The sequence below is a fragment of the Brachionichthys hirsutus genome, chromosome 15, assembly GCF_040956055.1.
Source record: "Brachionichthys hirsutus isolate HB-005 chromosome 15, CSIRO-AGI_Bhir_v1, whole genome shotgun sequence".
Taxonomy (NCBI): Eukaryota; Metazoa; Chordata; class Actinopteri; order Lophiiformes; family Brachionichthyidae; genus Brachionichthys; species Brachionichthys hirsutus.
The window spans coordinates 9098137-9118115 of NC_090911.1; the positions used below are offsets into that span (position 1 = coordinate 9098137).

Sequence of the window (19979 nt, forward strand, 5' to 3'; positions counted from 1 at the left end):
AAGACCCGTCTTCAGGTTCATCATCAAGATCCATCCAGCATTTTTTCCATAATCCTGCTCAACAAACGCCGTCAAGAACATAACCAGATGACGCATGACTGGAGAACAGACCGCTTGTTGGAGTCAGTCCTCATCTCTGGTGCACCTTGCTGGTAAAAGATGGGACCAACGTTCCCTCTAAGGTGCGCTCTTGCGTAATTAGGCACAGCTGATACGGTCTTGTGCATCAGCCTAACCTCAATTGAAAATGACAAGCACTTAAAAATTCATTCTGTGCTATTTTCCATTGTGCGTCAGTGAGTGGCCGGTGACTGGCTGCTCCAGCTAATGATGAGGTTCACATGTTTTTACGCACCTAATAGACGCCATTGTAATTGCTTGATTTTATGTTATTTATTTTTATACTATTGTGCACTTTGAGATTTGCTTTCAGATATAAAGTGTGTTAGTGTCGGTCAGATGACTTGTCACATCTTCGCCAGCAGATGGCAGCACATCCTCACGGTTTCTCTTCTGCTGCGCTCCTGCATGTGAAACCACGAGACTCCATCCAAGTTGAGCGTCGGTCTGGCCGCCCCGGAGCATCGCGTGGAGCTCCACTGGAGAGTCCACGTGTTTACACCGCTTCCTCTGCAAGGACGCCGTGGGAGTCTGTGTGTGTGTGTGTGTGTGTGTGTGTGGAGCTCAGCAGCTGAGGATGAACACAACAAACAGTGCAGCAGCACAAATGTGGGGTTGTCATGAGTGACAGTTGGATGTTGTCACATTATTTATACTAAAAACACAAGCAGTCACATTTCTGTATCATCTTTCTGTCAGATAGTTTTTTTTTTTGAGACTCGATCCACAATGTTCGATGTAATTAAGTAGAATGTTTTCAGTGGCTAAATCACACATTCGCTTTGGGTTTGAGTTTTCTTTTTTTAAAACAAGCATCTTGGCGATGCAACAACGTTTCTTAAAGCTTCATGTTTACTGATCCTGTTCTTCCTGACAGGAAGTCCAAATGTTTGGCTCACGGGGAACAAAGAGGCAGTGTTCTCTTTGGTCGCATAAATAATACTTGAAGGGTGGTGAATGAGAAAAAATGAATTTATTTAGCGGAAGCGGATCCACGTATGGCCTCTTCAGGAGGATAGTTTAGATTAGGCCCGTGTTGTCGGTCCAGTCCACCTCTGACCCTGGAGTTTAAATGCACAGAAGGCCATCATGCAAAAAAAAAAAAAACACGGGGAAGACTTTCTTCTCTTTCCTCAGTACATGTTTGCCTTCATCTCTGGCCTCTGGTCGCTTCCAGTCTGCTAATCTGAAGAAGTCCTGCAAAAGGTGAACGCTCCCCTGAAACGCTGCAATTGAAGTTAATTCTACAGTCTCGGGTTCATGTTTGGCTTTGTAAACTTAGATCACACGGGGTCGTGGTGAGGTCGAAGCCGCCCTGTAGCTGCCCAGTCGAGTCTCTGAAGATCAGTTACAACGTAAAGAATGTCCCCGACCCCGACTATTGCATGGGTCTAATTAGACTCGATTAGCCAGTGGAACAACATTTTATTTAAATTAGAAACATTATTGGCATGCATGCATACATTTCATAAAATGGGATTTTTTTTTTTGTTGATAAAGTTAGTAGCAGTTGATTCTGAAAGAAGACATGCGTGGAAATGACATCATATATTAGATTTTTAACAGCAGGTTTAAACAGAGATATCTGCACCTGGAATTCACTCAAAAAAACGTGTTTAATTTGCTCAGAGCATCCAGTTATTTTAATTCAGTGAATGGAAAATCCAATAGCAGGTCAATACTCTCTCTCTCTCTCTCTCCCTCACACACACACACACACTGTCCAGGCTGTCCAACACCATCACTCCGGGGAGGTATCCCTGCTTCCCTGTGGCGTGTGCTTGTTGAAAGCCGCTGTGTTATTGATCCTGATTGGGCCTCACAGGAGGAGATTCCGGCCTACCATTGACCCACGCTTCTCCATGTTTCCACCCTCCTCTCAGATCATCAGAGGCGGCCGTCTCCTCCTCCTCCTCCTTCTCCTCCTCTCCTCCTGCCAGCTTGCGTGAGATTTCTGATTGTCAGACGGAAGGGGGAGAGAGGGGGGGGGGGACTTACTGCAGGTTTTGGAAAAAGTCACTAGCAGGTCATGCCTGACGACTCGGTGCTGAAGTTTTTCTGGCTTATTGACTGCCAACCCCCCCCCCCCCATCCCCCCTCCTCACAGGCTGCTCTCCTCTTCAAAGTCAAACCTCTCCACCATGTGGCCAGTGTTGAACTTTTGTGTCGACCGCTGTCCGCCACCTATGAACTCCTCGTAAGGCTCCCTCTTCTCCTCGTCGCTGCCTATGCACTTGAAAAGCGTCATGGCCAAGAAGGAGTAGAAGACCATGACAAACAGGATGTAAAAGTAAGCGTTGTTGTAAGTCTGCCTGGAGCTGGAGACGGTGGCCGGCGTGCTGGCGCTGGACAGAGGGCTCACTGTGCTGCCGGAGACGTTGATTTGCCGTCCGTCGCCGCCGGCGTCCTCCAGAATCTGCTGGCATTTGGACAGGAGGAGAAGCAGGAGGGTCCGGTTCATGTGTGCCATGCCTGAATTTAAATGGGAAGATGGACTAAAGCAAAGGATATGGATGGTAGTCCAATGGACCAAAAGGCATCAGAGAGCAAAACGGCCACTGCCAAAGCACCCCGGATGGAAAGTGTGAGAGTCGGGCAGAGTCACCGCTTTAGGAAAGGCATGCTGTGCCTCGTCCACTCACACTTCAGAGGGCTTGATAAGGTGGGAGATATACAGCACACACCCGTGCTGTCTCACTGGGAGCCACCGAAATATTCCAAGCGGGCAACTATAAAGACCTCTGAATGATTTATACACAATATTATATTTAAAAAAACATTCCTATAGCTGGATTTTTTTATTTGCAGCAAGTCCCTTCTTTCTGCTCTGTCCCCCCCCCCCCCCCCCCCCTTTCATTTTAAAGCTGCAGACAGATATACTTGGATAGTTGTCAGATCCAGTCAAGTGTTCCCCTCATTTCAAAAGAGTGCTGGGGTCAAAGGTTAAGTTGTCTCCAGAGTGTCGCTGCTTGACTGACCTTCTGCTCCGGAGCAGCCCATTTGGCTCTTTCGCTCATTGTGTCTCACAAGTGGGGAGCACTTGTTCAAAATGTTTGTGGCGAGCAAACAGAGAAATGGGACGCTGCCTTGATGGACTGAAAAACGGACACGATAACATTTCAGATTTAAAACACGTTCAACGAATACTTTTGGGGTTTTTTTCTATGCATGTTTTCTTTATTCACATATGAATGATATAGACAGCTGCACACCTGATCCCTAAAAAAAAATAGGCGTCTGCTAACACACGTAACCATCAGAATTCAGCGTTGCCATGTCAGTGAGTGATGTCTGGGTGTTACTGGGGGGGGGGGGCACTGTGCTCCCATAATTTATAGCAGCTCTGCTTTAGTCATTAAGGGCTGTGGAGGAAACAATAGGGAGCAGGAATGTGTCCAAAAGGAATGTTTATGAAGTGAGATATATTTATAGATTTAGTGTTCCAGGAAAAAAGAGAGAATGACTCACAGAAATTTTAACTTGACATGATTGCAAATTTGTAATTTTCTAACATTAAAGTTTAAAATGAAATCCAAGGGGCTGAAATGTGTTGAATTGTTGCCCAAACGTCAGATTAAATTGAACAATTATGATCTAAAAATCACGACTTCAGTTTACACGGCGGCAGCTGCAGCTTCTGTGCATTTTTAATACACTTTATTATAAATAGTAAATAGTGCTGTATGGTACACATTACAACAAAAAAAACATTTAACAGCAATGTAAATGAATTTCTTTTACAAAAAAAAAAAAAAAATCCCACATATATGAACATTGTGTAAGACTGGTTTAAGCACATAGGAGACGAAACCCTCCAACGACACTGGACAACACTAAATAAATAAGAAATGGATCTAATGTTTCCAACTTCAACACACACAGGGAAGAACTGTCAGGCGGAATATTTCACCAGGGAAAACTGTCAGGCGGAATATTTCACCGGAAGAGGACTTTTTGGCTTTGTGAAAAGCTCACTGCTTGTTAAACTTGATGATTTCCACTGATTGAGCAACGCCTGCAACCCGACATTAATGACATAAGAAAGAGAGCTTGTTTAAAATCCGGGGGGGGGGGGGGATCATTTAAATCACATGAGGTATGAATGTATTGCACTTTCTTTGGGTTGCAGTTGGGACTCCACCACGTGCCAATCAATGCGTTTCTGCTCGTTCTCCTGGTGTAGCCGCATGTCGTTCCCCCCCCCCCCTCCCGATGTCTGTTACACTGTAAATATTGTTATCCTAAGACGTGGCAATGAAGACAAAGCGCTGAGAGGCTCACTGATTCCGGATCAACTTGAATCGCTGTCTCTTTAAAAAATAGTCTTTCGTGTTTTTTGCTTCCCGACGTTCGCCCACGCAGAGTAACAGGAGAGGCTGTGCCTTTGGTCCCAATTATTCCAATCGGCCTCCTCCGTCGCCATCACTACACCTCCTTCTCAGCCAGTTCCTGTTGCTAAAGGAACCTCAACCCCCTTCACCCACCCAAACTGTCCTCGGGGGTGGGGGGGGAATGAATATCAGGCTGGCTGGGAAGCCTCCCGTTCCGGCCGTGTTGGAGACTTCATATAATGAAAGGCACCTGAGGAGAGCAGGGTAAGGCAGAGGTAGAGTTAAGGACATTTCAGCTGTAACCGCTTAAAATCCTCTGACGGGTCGGCGGTGCAGAAAAGGTGTAAAATGGGAGGTTAAATGAGAAAAGGGTGGTGGAGGGGTGTTTAAGACCAGACAAGAGCAGGTGAGAGTGGAAATTGGGGGGAGCTGGGTTAAATAATAAAACTCCAAAAAACAGGTGAAGAGCTTTGAGAATCTCCTTCGACATGCTTTCAACAGAAAAGGAGCCCAGGACTGAGCCTGATCCTGCGTCTCCTGGATCTGCTCCACTAATCAATAACAACTTTAATCTGGACCCAAGTGGGGACACATGGTTCTAATCCTGACCTGCCAGGGGTCATAATCTCCCCCTGTTGACGAGCCTCCTTTTACACACTCGCACAGATACACGTAGATGTACGCACGTTTAACCAAACCCCCCTTTAGCTACATGTGGGTCTCTCCCGGGCCCCGGATAAATTAATGGCATCAAGATGTTGCCACTGATGGGCCAGTCAGCATGTGGTCATGTACCCCAGAACCCCAGATCAGTCCAAACAACATACATGCCCCCCCCCCAAAGCTCCCTCCTGTCAAACACGCTTGGGGAAAGCGGCTCTCTTTCATTCGGAGGCTATCCTCATTACATGGAGGGGGGGGGGGGGTCATTACATGGATAGGTGAGCCACACTGAGGGTTTGATAGGCCGGTTCATCATATGGGTGTGTGTGTGTGTGTTTGACAGGGTGCCTTCTGCATCTCTGATGATGGTAATGTAAACTCTAATCTACGAGTAATTTCAGGGGCGATTCGAGAAGCTCGCTCAATCAGAGAGGTCCAACCAATCCAAATGGGTTTCAACACACGAGCGATTGTCAAGCGTACCTTGCTCTGACTGTACTGTCCGTACTGGTAGGGTGGATGGTGGTCCATGGCGTAGGCTGGAGAGGTATAAGAAGGAGGGCAGTAAGATTGGCTGCTGGGCAAGGTGGGCATACTGGTGAGACCCGGGAGAGCCTCCAGGCGCTGGGAGCCGTGGCAGCTGGAGGCCATGCCACCGTTGGGCTCCAGGCCTCCGGTCAGAGGCGAGAGGGCAAAGTCGCTCTGGGACTGATGTGGTACTCCTGCTGGGTTCAGTAGGCCCATTACCTGAGGGGGGGGGGGGGGAGAAATGAACAGAGACTCAGATAGGCCCGCTCCCTCCTTGTTACTGTCACACATGTGGTTTCCCTTTACTCTGCTAGATTGATTAAAGAGCTGATGGTGGCTAAAAGGGTTAGCCCTTTATACAACTAATATGTTCTGTCATAGCTACAGATGCTTTCATCATATATTTATTTTTTTCCTTATTTTCAGACTTCTTGTAAAGGAAAAGCTAAAAAAAAAAAGAACTACTGTCAAAAAGCGAGAGTTAATTGTCTAGTTTGACAAAAAAAAAAAAATTTGAACAGATTTCTTTGCATTCATTGATGAGTTGGGTCTCCTCAGCGCTCTCTCTTCTTGTCTCTCTCCCACCCTGATTTGCTCTTGATGCCCCAAATTCACCGTATCCTTGAGAGGCCGGGGTGAGGAGGTCAAAGGGTACATGGGAACGTGGAGCACTGTGTGTTTTTTTTTTTTTATGTGTGTGACTCCTACCTCCCCTAAATGTGGAATTATGAGAGCGAGAAAGAGAGAGAGAGAGAGAGAGTGTGTAATATAAGTATTTTTTAGGGGTATCAGTGATACATAGTGAACAGCTGCATGAAGGTTTGCGTGAGAACCGAAGTCATGAAAATGTCTTTAAGAAAAAAACAAAGTTAGGGTTGTAAGTTATAGAAGGAAAAAGAGGTTACCGTCCAAGTAGGAGAAGACCAAAAGCAAAAATACACTAAATGAATGTTGTCTTTGATGCGATGTGCAGCTGAGTTGATCTCACACTCCTGGACTATGCATCCCGTGTTAGCATTGAGTCTATCGATGTGCTCCGTGCATTCATTCCCCCCCCCCCCCCCCAGTCAGCAACTGCAAAACGGCAGCAGGTCCCACTGGTGTCTGTTTTGAGGTTGTTCCGGGGATTAGGTCTTGTGGGGGGTGCAAATCCCGGCCGCTCGCTTTCCTTGGTGAGAAAGGGTTCCTTTGGTATGCGCCAGATCAGCAGTAAGACGCCAGAGATCCAACACCGGAGGGAAGCCGGTGGCCGGACTGAAGCGCCAAACACAGAGCTAGCCGCTCAGACAGTATCACCTATCTAAAGTCAATCTTATCCACATTAAAACTCTGCAGCGCTCTAACGTGACCATATCTGGAGGTAACTGAACCTCTGAATCTCCCGATGGATACTGGGGAGTCGTTTTTCTTTACTGACAGATCTGGAGTTTAGATAGTCTGATAATTCCAGGGAGAGATTTAACGCAAAATGGACCAAGCTGTGGGAGCTGCCAACGAAAACTTAAGTTTTGCAAAGTGCAGAGAGGCCTTCATGCTTCACGTGTCGACCGTCGCTGTCAGAGAATTCAATCAATTCTCCTTCCCTTCCCTCTTATTAAGTTAAAATCGGCGAATTAATGCCGTCCTCGTCGGAAACGGAGGAAGCTGCTTTGCCGTATACATTCAAGCAGCTGCAGTGAATACATGAATTAAAACAAATTAGCCAACAAAGTGAGTCATTTGCATATATTACACACTTTGTTACAAGGGGATAGATTACTTCATTCCAATCAATTAAGACACTGGAACTATTCCGTGATTGCAATTCCAGACTGGGGGACACATTCCATGAAGGAGGTGAGACGTCCGTTCTGTACGGAGCTCTATCTGCTAAAGGTTAATGCTGAAACCATCCATGAGGCCAAAGCACCTTTGACCTCTTTACTGGCGTTCAAGTCATCCTGTGACCTGAGGGGGGGGGGGGGGGGGGGGGGGGCATTCACACTACAGAAATATTGTTTATGCGTCAGCAGCGAAGTTTTTAAAAAACTTGGGCCCGAGATTAGAACCATCGATCGCTGGTGTGAATTGTCTCCTGTCATCGTCTTCATCACTTTATCAGTTCTATGGCCATAAAAAAAATCACGAGAAATAATGTTTAAAAGTAAACATTATACATTGTAAGTATAAAAACACACACACACACACTCGCAGGCATTCACGCAGCAACAAACCTGCCTGAAGCCGTTTTTTTATCTGTGTCTGACAGGAGCCTGAAATTCTCTCTCATGGGAATTAGTACCCAGCATGCATTGCATGTGGGCCAGCCACCCTTTGTGGCGGTTAAAAGCTCGTTTTCCGCCTGTTAGTCCATCCTCTTGGCTGGTAGGGAGCCAGTGATGTACGCTGATGACTGTGTAATCGACCATAATTGTCTTTTCAGTTTTGATTTGTGTCATCATCCGTCGTCCGCGCATCCGTCCTCGTATCTGCTCGCCCCCCCTGTTACCCAAAAGATTGACGTCTACCGCATTTCGAATCCGAGGAACGGCTCATCGGAATAAATGAACATGAAAAGCTACCGTGTTTCCCGCGCTAACAGGGTTTTCATCAATGTCACTGCAATGACACCTCTCGGCTCTCGTAAGCGCCGTGAAGAACGACCGGCGTCCTTTCTGCTCGTACGACATATACGCTAGGTATTTATCGGCTCACGCTTTCTGCTCTGCCTTCTTTGGAGATGGCACCAACCTGCGGCGAGAGGCCGTTGCCGATCGCTGGGTTGACGCCGTTGGCGTGTCCTGTCGGCGCCACGAAGCTGTCCGAGTATCCGGAGAATCCGTGACGTCCAGATGACAGACAGTAGGCCGAGCCTCCTTCCTGGGACCCCACCGAGGAGCCGAGGCCGCTCTGGTGGACAGCGGTGGGGGGCAGAGGTTGCGGTCGGTGGACTGTGCCGGGCTGCTCGGACGCTGTTAGGAATCAGACGCTTGGCTTGAAATAGCATGGAGGCATCAAATCTGCACTATATCTTGACTATATAATTTTAAAGCGTTGATTGTTGACTGTTTTTTTATTTTTAATCTTTATCTTAACCCACCTTGGGCGATCGAACCAGGAGTGTAGGGGCTGTCGGAGAGCTGATAAGGCTGCAGACCCGACATCGCCGATGGAGGGAACCCGCCCGGGATGAGGTGGTTAAATGCCATCAGCTGACTAGCTCCAGCTTGCTTCCTCCATCGGGCTCTTCTGTTGCTGAACCAAACCTGAGAGACGGACCAAGACAAGAGTGTCGAGTGTTCGTTGAAGTGACGCGGGCACGTTAGAGACAGTCGTCTGTGTTCGCTGCTCTATTTCAAGCGAACCGACCACAGGTCATGACATCTGCGGCGTGCAGTGAAAACGGCAGACATTACATCTTTATGCGACCGCCGGGGGGGCTGTTCCGGTTGCTAAAGCCTATAGCATGTTAGCACGCTTTTTTTGTGAAACAGGCGTCTATTTTGGGATCGTTACATCGCTCTTTATGCAGAGAGTCTGACAAAGATGAGAATTTGTGTTTGTGCACAGTGCATGCAGTGTCTGGGGCGATTGTGTCAATACATGTGGAGAAGTGCGGGGCGGGAGGGGGGGGGGGGGGGGGGGGGGTCAGACATGAGGGCACATGTCTAATCGTTGTCAGGAATGTCTGGCAACCTCCCAAGGCAATTCAACTCCCACATGACACATATCCACGACCGGCGCTTTGAGGCTGTGGAGTGTTTCTGCCCAGCCTGTGTCTAACCTGAACTCGAGCCTCGGTGAGTTTGGCGCGCTGCGCCAGCTCCTCCCGGGTGTAGATGTCAGGGTAGTGCGTCCGCTCAAAGGCCCTCTCCAGCTCCTCCAGCTGCTCGGCGGTGAAGGTGGTCCGACTGCGACGCTGCTTCCTCTTCAGGGGCAGGCCGGGTTCTGACTCCACGTCAGAGGCCTCGTCAGAGTGACTCGCTGGAAAAGGCAAAACGCAAGCAGGTCGTTAAAACCTTATGGTGAATATTAAACTGGGAACAACATGCTGATTGAGAGAATAGATTATGCTAAATACAAGACATGGTGCAATTTCAGATTATGCCCCCCCCCCTGTTTCCTCAAGCTCCTCTGTGGTTTCTGTGGGGATCAAAAGCCAGAAGCTACTTGAACACGGATTAAAGAGGACTAGATCCCTCTGGGGCATCTATGTCCTGGGACACTGTGTCTCTCCTTCTCTTAGCCATGCTGTGCGCTATGCTTATAAGGGCCCATCGGGAGGGGGCGGGGGGGCAGCCATTTGCAGGAGCTTTTTAATCTGTTTGTTCAGTTGAGGGCAGGAGAGAGCAACCTGGTTGTTGAGAGACAGCTATTGGGATCTAATTCAGCAGAAGAAGCGAATCAATGAAGGCTTGAGACATGGGACGGAGAACCCGTTGCTGCATTTTGTTGGGGGGGGGGGGGTTCCCATCTATTAAATAATGATTAGGCTCCACAATCTAGCGTGACAGCCTGCCTTTGTGCACCATTATATGCCTGCAATCCCCCCATCTTCGTTCGCAGTCACATGCACAAACATGCATCTGCTGCATCGCTGCGATGGGCTTCCACCCGATGAGCGTGGCCTATGACAATGTGTCAAAAACAGATGGATGCAAGGCAGAAAGAGTTGGACTCTGCTCCCCAATCTACACCCCAATGGGCCCTCTAAAAGCCCCTTGAGAAAGGTTCACTGCACCTTTTGGGCACTCAGACATACAGCAAAGACATAAAGTGAGAAAGAAGTTGAACGCTGAAAAGCAGGGGGACAGGTGTAGGCAACAAAAAGGCTTCAGTAGAGTAATAGGGCTTATCTGTTTCCCCAGACCATTCATTCTCCCTCTGCCCTCCAGATTTAAAGCTTTAATTAAAAAAGTGCCCAATCAGCCATGGGGGCGGGGGTTAGGGTCTCCCCTTGCCTCTGGAGCCTCTGGAGCCAAGCAGGAAATGTTTGCACCGGTTGCCAGCGTGCGTCTGACCAGGCATTACATACGGATTTGCTCCCTGGGAAATGCCGCTGTGCTCCGGACAGCCGGCGTACGAGATGAAGAGAACAGCTCTTAGATTTGAACCGAGTTGTGCCACGGTGGCGCCGAGGCTCCCAGACGATCGGCGACCGTGCACACGGACCTTTGTCTGTGGTCTGTTTATGTAGGAATGAGGCCTTCTTAGACCATTTTGAGAAGGCCACACAACATGAATAATAAACTTTTATTTTTTGGGGGGGGTAAGTTAGTTCTACCTTCTTTAATAAGTTGAGTAGTATTTAATATCCTAACAATTTATACTGAGGTGAAAAGATGGAGAACCAATGACGGCGCAGGGAATAATGCAGCGGCACTGTAACTCGTGTTAACGGCGGGGTGGAGGATGATCTGTCCGCCTTTGCCCCTTTTATTTCTGCCCCCCCTCCCCCCCCCCCTTATTATTAATAGTAACTACAGAGAAAACACTCCATCACAGACGCTCCCTTAATAGCAAATGACAGTGTTGCTTTTGTCATCCTTTGGCTTGCACTTTCTCTTTTGCTCTCTTCCTCTGTCTTCTCTTCTTTTCTTTTATTTCTTCTTTTTTTTTTGGAAGTGATGTGGCCGGGCCTTTTGTATCTTAGCGGGGAAAAGCCTGTGGCAGGGCTCTATTGGGCCGATTACCACGCTCCATCTGTAGGAGCCATCAGGGACGCCCGAGCCCGCATTCAGGGGCCTGTCACCTGCCCAGCAGGGAAGTGGAGGAGGAGGGGGTGGGGGGTGGGGGCAATAGGGAGAGGTGGGGTGTGTAGAGCCGGGGGCTGAGTGGGGGAATGAAGGGCGGGAAGGATGGGGTCGGGGTACAAAGGCGTCCGGCGAAGGGCCAGTGGGGGCTGTGGAGAGGCACAGCAGGGGAGCACCCCTTCATCCCCTCCTTCCACGGCCTGAGGGGCACAGAGTTTGGGGGGGGGGGAGTTGAAGAGTTTGACATGGAAAGGAGATGGGAGGCTGAAGGCACCTGAAGAAGATGCTGGGGATTGGAAGTGAGAGGCCAAGCATGGGAAAAAAAATGGGGGTGCTGGTTTGCTTTAAAGTGGACCCGTCCTTCCATCTCATCCATTTGTTTCCCTTGTCTCGTTCTCCATTCTCGGCCGTCAGCGCCTCCACATCACGATCGTTTTCTGACGAGGCTCTAATGCCGCTGCGGTTCTACTTTAAAGGCCCGCTGACGCCGGAGCAGACTCGGAGAGGGCTGTTCCCACACATTCTCGCAACAAACACCCGAGGGAGGATACTAGTCACACAAAGGGAGTCCTCGGCCTCCTTACTTAAACATCCAAATCAAATTTTACGCTGCAGCTAAAGCGCCAGGCAGCCCAACCCCCCCATGGCCACTCACAGGTTTGGGTGTGACTACTACAGCAGCCTCAATAGAAATATGTATTATTATCCCTCCGGAGGAAATTGGGGCTTCTGCAGAATTACCCATAAATCAAAATAGATGAAGTACGATCAAAGTTGTAAAACTAATAACAAGCTAATTCAGATGGAGTTGATAGTGGATTATTTGTTTAACATCGTTTGGAGGGTAGTATCAGAGAGACACATTCAACAAGTGAATTCAACAGGCACCGTTTTCTGACCAGATTCTATTAGATTACCGGTTAAAAAAAAAAAATCAATGAAAGAATTCCACGGAATGTTTGTGCACACGCTCCAAACATCAACAGGCAATGGACGGCGCCGCTCCTCAGCCACGCAAAGGCCAGAGCCTCAAATAGGGAAAATAAAAAAATTAGCAAGGACCCCGAAATGCAGGAAAAATTCTGTTTGCTGCATCTGCCAGGACTTTGCCAAAAATTCACTGCGCAACATATCCGTGTAAGAGATGTTTTATAAAGAGAAAACAGATCAGCAAAAACATGAATGAGGTGGGAAAGTGCATGAAAGACTGGGAGAGAAGCCAAATAGATCTGAAAGTAACTACTGGAGGAGAGAGAAAGGGGAAGGAAGTAGAAAAGGGAAGGCTATGTGGAGCATGTGGGCCGGTTTATAGGCTTGCTTTGGTAGGGGTTGGCTGGCCCATCCTCCAGGAGCTACTAATACAGAAGGTAATTTAGCCGGCAACATGTGTTCCCAGCACAAAACAAAAGGCAGAAGAGACAAATGAACTATTTATTTGCCCAGGGAAGTAGATCTGGTCCTTTCAGGCCACAGAATGCGTAGCGTGAGTGGGCCACTGAATGAAATAGTGGCGCGCCAGCATAGAGCAGGAGCGAGCAGATGCACCGGAGGGAAAGAATGGTTAACTGACAGCTCCAGGACTCGGCTGGGGTTAACAGTTAAACGAAAAGTAGGAGTGAGTGGGCTGCTCACTTGACTTGCTAAAGAGCCCTTAGGAACCTGCAGCTGCCTGGGAAAAGAGGGGGTCAGACCGAGAGAAGGGGAGAGGGAGACGATGATGTGCAGGACAGGCAAAATAAAATGAAGCGAATGAGAGCAGGAGGTTGGCACTTAACGGACAAAAGAAGTAGCCGCCGATACGACTTTGAAAGATGTATCTCTGTCTAATATCGGAGAAGTGACCAAAAAGCCACAAATGGCCCTCCGTGCCCATTATGTGTTCCCAGTGTGTGGTGGTTATTATCCCGGTTCCACCGCGGTGCAGTTAGGTGACAGTTTCCACCCTCGGGTCAGGGACAAAGCGGCAGCACAGAACCCACATGGGGGGATAAAGCAACAAGCCGGTCTGTCGCACGTTCCAGTCAAACGAGCTCTAACCAGCAGACACGCAAACCAAACCCAGTCGCCCCATTCTGGTCGACCAGCATCCATCTGCACAGCGGGAAAAACTTCAAATCCAGGCTGACGTTACAGTGGAAGCGTTTGCTCACTCCCTGGGCTGACATCAGGGAGTCTGAGGGCTGTTATTTTTCACCCCAGATATTATTGTAACCCCTTTTTCTTGGGGTCTGATAGTTTTAACAGTCCAGTGACCCAAGGTCAGCGGCTGACCTTTTCACAAACAACACACGGCTCTGCAGCGGAGACGGCCTCACCGCTGACCTCGCAACGCTTCCGTAATGGCATTCCAAACATTTCTTTTTTACTTAAAAAAAAAAAAACTTTTTACTCTACAAACTCTCTGGTGATGTATTGATTGCATTTTTATTAGATTTGAAATAACCTTTTATTTTATTTATATAGATTTGGGCCAAATGTAGAAAATAAATGATTTCTGGTCTTTTTTTTAATGAATAAAGACAGAAACTGTTAAATACTGGCGTGTCCATAATGTGCAATGTCCTGGATGAAACAGCTCCACAAAAAAACCGAGGCTCAACAAAGTTAAGTGATTGACAACACTGTCTAGCTTTACTCAATTAACTATCCCATTGTGTTCCTCTTTGCGAAGTCTCCTGGCCCCCCGACCCTTTTCTCTTCACACCCCTTTATCCTCCCCATCACGGAGTTTTGCTTGGCTAATACTTCCAAGGAAATAGAGAGGGTTTTTTTCTTCTTCCAGGCCTCCTCTCCTTGACCTTCCATTGCTCACTGCTTCTCTTTCAGTCACTTCAACAGTGTCTCTGGGGTTAGTGGGGAGAATGTGGAGAGTACATCAGCGCCGAGGGGCCGGCTTGGGGCAGGACCCCAGCCCATTACTTCAAAGTTGGCCTGCATTCATTAATTGTCCTTTGAATTAATATTGGAGGATCACAATGAAGGTGCCAACAGAGAAAGAGGCTTTAATGAAGCATAGAGTCCGCATTCAGCTGCAGATCAGCCGCTGTGGGTTTTTTCTGAGAGTCTTGAAAATCATGCCAACGTCCATCTATCTATCTATCTATCTATCTATCTATCTATCTATCTATCTATCTATCTATCTATCGATCTATCTATCGATCTATCTATCTATCATCTTCCTGCCTGCCTGTCTGTCTGTCTGTCTGTCTATCCATCTTGCCATCTAGCCATCGCTGTCATCAGTCGAATCGTCATGAGGATTTAAACTTTGAACTTTTTAAAGTTGGATCAGACGACTTGGACTCAAAAGAGTTTTTCCACCATCACCAGCCAAATGTGTACAAACATAAATGAGATCCCTCTGCTTTCCAGACATACTCCCGATAAATTTCCATCACTCCAAACCCACGCCAGAGTCGCAGGGAGCCGGTAACCCAGTTTATTTACACAAACAAAGTGCTGCTCGGCTCCTTTTCGACAAAAGCAGCTAAATCTTTCATGTTTTGTCAGCACTTGATTCCTCCTGTCCCTCTGGCTATTTGCCTGCCTGTGGACAATAGAGGCAGGAGAATGGCAGCAGATTGTTGGAATGCACCTCAATGAAACCAATTATTACATGTTGACTGCGTTCACCATGGCAGATTTGAAAGAACTGGGCTCATTCAGCGCGGCACCGCAGGACTCCCTTTAAAGAAAAGTTATCCCTTTGACTATTTGTATTTCTGAGCTTTCTTTTTTTTCCCCCCTCTTCTCTTTCCTTCTCTCTGCCGCCACCCCCCCTTTGGCCGTAAAACGGCTCTCGCAAAAGTGGCTACACTCCTCTTTCATGACTTTGATTACCTTAATTAGTTAAATGAGGCTAAAGCGCTAACACCAGTAAATACTGGGAAGGATGGCACAAGTGTCGTGCATGGCAAAAAAACAAGATCTTGACAGTTACACTATTCGTTCCTCCAGTTTGAGTGAATCACAAGGAGACACCCTGAGTTGGATTCACGCCCGCTGTATGGACAGATTGGATAAATGACAAGCCGTAGCCCAACCATGCATGTTATTTAAGTGCCCACTGCAGCCCCTCCATAACTCAACAGTTATACAGATCTTATAAACAGCTAAGCATCGGATTCAATCCGGCAAGCATCCCTTTCCCACAATGCTCCATCCAACACTGAGCCACTTTCTAATGCCTCGCCAGCCTGGGCCTGATTAGTACACTTTATCCAACAAACTTCAGCAGTCCTTTTCCCAGACAAATAAATCTAAATGAGGCAGCTTTGATCTCAGCACTTAAGGAAAGCCAACAATGGTGGCAGAGGAGAAAGGGGCAGAGAGCAACAGGGCCGCTCTCCTCTATAACAATAGCCTCTGCAAACATGTACTTAATCAATATTTGGCCAGAAGACACCTTCTCAGTCCCCAAAACAGCCTTTTCACATTCTAATGAAGATGCTATAAAAGAGTGGGGGGAGGGGAAACAACAACTTCCACAAAGAGACACAAGAATGAAATAGAGCTGCTCTGTATATCAATGGGAAAGTGTCTCCGAGCAGTTTACATGTAGGATGTCACATAACGGGTGTAAAGCAGCACAAGTTATTTGCTTTCATACCAGCCTGAAAGCATCAGTTCATTAATAACATGTTTTCACATTCTTTCGGGTTCCCCTCATTTTTGATCATTTAAAATGAAATGGCTCCTGCTGTGCAATTGTGCAGAAATTTCATTGCATTTACTTGTTTGCTTTCTTATACTTTATTTATTTATTGCAGAAATTATAGTTTTACGGCCACGTCTGCCCTAGAAGAGGGAAAAGGGACGTGTCAATAAGCAAATAGTGCGCTGAATGTGTGCGCCCTGGGCGGAAAGGAAAGGGGCGGACGCTGTCCGAGATGAAAGTGGAAAGAAGTAAAAGGTTTGGGGTTTAATCTAGTGGAGAGAAGAGAATGGATTCATTGGTTGAAGGCGTCACGCTCGCTAACGCGAAGACTGGGGCAAAAAGCTCCGTGCGTAAAAGTAACGGCACCGGTCAAGTATTTGCGCAAAGCCCGATGTGAATCCAAATTGGGTCAGAAATGTTTATTATCTTTAAAAAAAAAAAAACGCGAGTCAACCCTTGAATGCGTTAACTTTATATTTTGTTTAATCTCCTGGAACTGAACTGAAACTACAAAGCTGCGCAAACAGTGAAGAAAAAGGAGCTGCTGCGCGTCATTGTGTGAAGTTTGGTTAAAAAGGGGGGAAGAAGAATAAAATAAAATTAAATAAATAAAAAGCCTCGTCATTAATAAATAACTGGACTGCATTATGTCTCGAACAACAACCTTTCCCTCCCGCAGCAGCGCGCATCGGACCCAACAGGTCGTAAATCAACAGGTGTTCGCCCAAACCCGCAGCTTCCTCTCCGCAAGGATTTTATTTCTGCAGGTGACAAACAGTAAACACTAGAAAACACCCCAAACTTCACCACGCACGCTTCGAGCTGTCTATAAACCAGGGCGCACTGGGGCTGTCGGTGCGTCCCTGAATAATTCATCGCTCATTGCGGGTTCATAATGTCTTCTCCCGGCCTTTTGTCAGCGCAGTTTTCTCCCCTTTCTTTGCCCATTTTGAAAGGCCCCTGCGTCTTTTTGTACACCACTGAGCCGCTCACTGCAGTTTGGCTTTTGTGCTCGCCAAACTGAGGTGTGAGCCTCAATGGACTCTCCGTGCTTTGTGCGCCGAGCCTGAAGTTCATCCTCAAGTGTCCGATTGTGTGTGGAGAAAAAAAAATATTCTCAAGCTTGAAAGTTAGACAAATGTTTGATTACGCATTTAAAAAAAAAATCCCGTGCCTATTGGTTAAACGTATTTAACTTTTATGGGCGGGTGGCATATGTTCATTATAATTATTATAATTATTAATATACTAATTATGTTAATAATAATAATAATTATAGTTGAATAATGTTCCGTTAGAGCGCTGCACTTACATCTGTCTCCTAAGATGCCATCGATGCTGTGTTTCGTCCGTGGTTCGATTTCCTCCATTTCCCTCTTCACCACTTCATCATCCTCTTCTTCATCGTCACCAAGTCCGCCGAATTTAGACCGCATGATGCGACTGATGGCGCTCACTTAAGTGACCGGAGAAATACACACGGTTAATGTGCATGTCTGAACAAACACACGCTGTGGTTTCTTGTGTGTTTTGCGCTGAGCTCAGGTGCGCCCTGTAATGTTTGTTTTTATTTCCATCGTGGGCCCAGAAGTCGCCTCTTACCTGACGGAACGTTGTTCCTGTCGCAGATCCCATCTTTCAGTAATTTGTCCCTGATTTCCCAGCTGAACATTCCCGGATTTTCTCTCTTGTATTCCTCGATATTCTTGTCCACCTCTGTAGAAGCGCTCTGCTGTAATAAGGGTTCATTTTCAGATTCAATTACTTACATTTTTCTTTTTTCTTTTTTTACTATGCAAATGAAAATTTACAGCAAACTGTTTATTCATCTACTATGTTTGTTTTTTTGGGGGGTTGTGACGCAAAAATGAAACCGAAAGGACCTTAATGAACGTTTGATAACCTGCATTTAGACATTTTTATAATGATAGTTTGGCATATACAAAATTAATTAGTGCTTAATTGAACAACAAGGCTTTAAAAACTCAAAATATTTGTATCACATACAAATTATTTGAATCTTGTTATTGCATATTACCCGCTGGCAATTGTTCAATATACACACTTTGTATTCGTTTGAAATAAAACTTTATTTTAAGAAAAAACGAAGGTTTGAGAATAGAAATAAGCTCCCTTTAAGGAATATAAATAATTGATTCTGAATCCCATTTAAAATCCTTGTGTCCTCCTGCGCATTTTAGTTCGATGTGAATTCACCTATAACGTTGCCCCCTCACCTTTGGCTTGCTGCCTCCGATGGCCCCCGGCCTGATGGAGCCCGTCTCCTGGTACCGGCAGAGGATTTTGGACACGCACCCATGGGACACCCGCAGCTGGCGGGAGATGACGCACGGCCGGACCCCGTGATGGGCCATCTCCACGATTTTATGGCGGATATGGTTGGGGAGAGGTCTGCCGTTTATGAAGACGCCGCCGAGCTGGTTGACCCGGCCCTGTCCCAGAGGAGTGGAGACTGGACAAGCAGCGGCAAACGGGATGCAGTCAGTTCGAATGCTCCAAACTTATAGTGAGACTTTTAAACTGTTGAAGAAGAGCCTTTAAATTTTGACGAAACAACCCGCAGGAAAATCCGTCCATCATTACTTTCAAAAATCCAATGAAATGTGGAAGATTATTGACTCAAATAAAAACAATAATAATAATATTATACAATTCTGCTGCTACTATATACTAACAATGATGATAATAATAATCATCATCATCATGACAAAACGAAAAGATGAACAAGAAGAAATGAGACATAAATAGTTCATTATAATTAATCATTTAAAACCAACACATTCGTGTGTTTTGTCACTGGAATCAACAATAGACGCCCCCCCCCCATCGTTTAGCAGAACAACAACAATCTAAATACTCTACTTTGTTATTTCTATCAGTTCTACTGAACTTATTTATAAGCGTCTTCATCTCGTGAGCAGCAACTGGTGGCTCTTCCTCACTTACCCTCCAGAGAGTATCCCCCCCTCGGATAGTTCTGGTGAGGAGTTGGTCTCATCATTCTCGGTAAACCTCCAGCGAGCGCCGTCATAATCCCTGACCTTTCGTCAGGTAACACTTTAAAGCCGACGCGCCCTTTTTCCTCGTCGCTTTTAGTTCCACGAAAAGCCCTTTTATTTTTGCGTTACGCGCAGCCTCCCCTCCCTCCGTTGAGTAACAGGTTGCGTCGACAAGAGACGCGCTCAACCCCCTCCCCCCCCCGCCAGCCCCCCGCCAGCCCCCCCCCCCCCCCCCCCCTGAAGCGGTTATCCACTGAGGTGAGAGTTTAAACCGGAGTGCAGGTGGCGGACAGTCCCGCGGAGATTGAGGGGATGCTTTGTGGGAATGGATGCGAGTCAAACATTTTATTTGCGGTCGCTGTCCCCTCTGACTCCGCGCTGCGCCTCCTGATTGGTCAATGGCCCGGACGTTCAGGGGCTGGAGGAGGTTGATAATTGGACGGTGGGACCCCTCTGTCTGGGTTGACCTCAGTAGGTCAGCTAGTTATATCTCCAACTATACATGAGACCTTTTTTTTTACTAATCAATATTATCAATGAAACAAACTCTATAAAGTCCCGCCTCTGTAATCACCGGGTAACAAATCAGGACACTGAGCAGAATAAAGTTTAATGAACGGCTCTATGAAGAGCAAATAACCATGTGACATCGACCTTTGTAAAATATAAAGAACATTATATTTATATATTATATTATATTATACTTCTAATATAAACATTAGAAGTGAAAATGCACACATGCACCATTTCACAATTTTTCTCTCTCAGTTTTGAACATTATACATTCATTAAGAAAAATAAGATCTTGCCAACGAAAACATTTTATTATTATTATTATTATTATTATTACTATCATTGTTGTTGTTCCTGCTGCTCCTAACTAACCTATAACAAACATTAGGATCAATAATTTACTGTCACAATTGAG

The 19979-nt window shown here is 46.7% G+C and overlaps 1 protein-coding gene across 1 annotated transcript; it reads right to left on the bottom strand.

Moving 5' to 3' along the window:
• Positions 1-4683: 4683 nt before the first annotated feature.
• Positions 4684-19083, bottom strand: pax3a (paired box 3a). Its single transcript, XM_068749119.1, has 9 exons — positions 18999-19083; positions 18269-18504; positions 17634-17763; positions 17344-17487; positions 9406-9605; positions 8722-8887; positions 8373-8593; positions 5598-5861; positions 4684-4701 (listed from the first exon to the last, which is right to left on the bottom strand). The coding sequence occupies exons 1-9, from the start codon at positions 19081-19083 to the stop codon at positions 4684-4686; spliced, it is 1464 nt and encodes a 487-aa protein (XP_068605220.1).
• Positions 19084-19979: the final 896 nt, after the last annotated feature.

Bases quoted from the DNA above. Each gene is read 5' to 3' on its own strand.
- pax3a (XM_068749119.1), bottom strand. From the start codon at position 19,083: ATGACGGCGCTCGCTGGAGGTTTACCGAGAATGATGAGACCAACTCCT. The intron at 8,888-9,405 runs GTTAGACACAGG...TCCGTCTCTCAG, and splicing joins TCACCGAGGCTCGAGTTCAG to GTTTGGTTCAGCAACAGAAG. The intron at 8,594-8,721 runs GTGGGTTAAGAT...GATTCCTAACAG, and splicing joins TCCTGGTTCGATCGCCCAAG to CGTCCGAGCAGCCCGGCACA.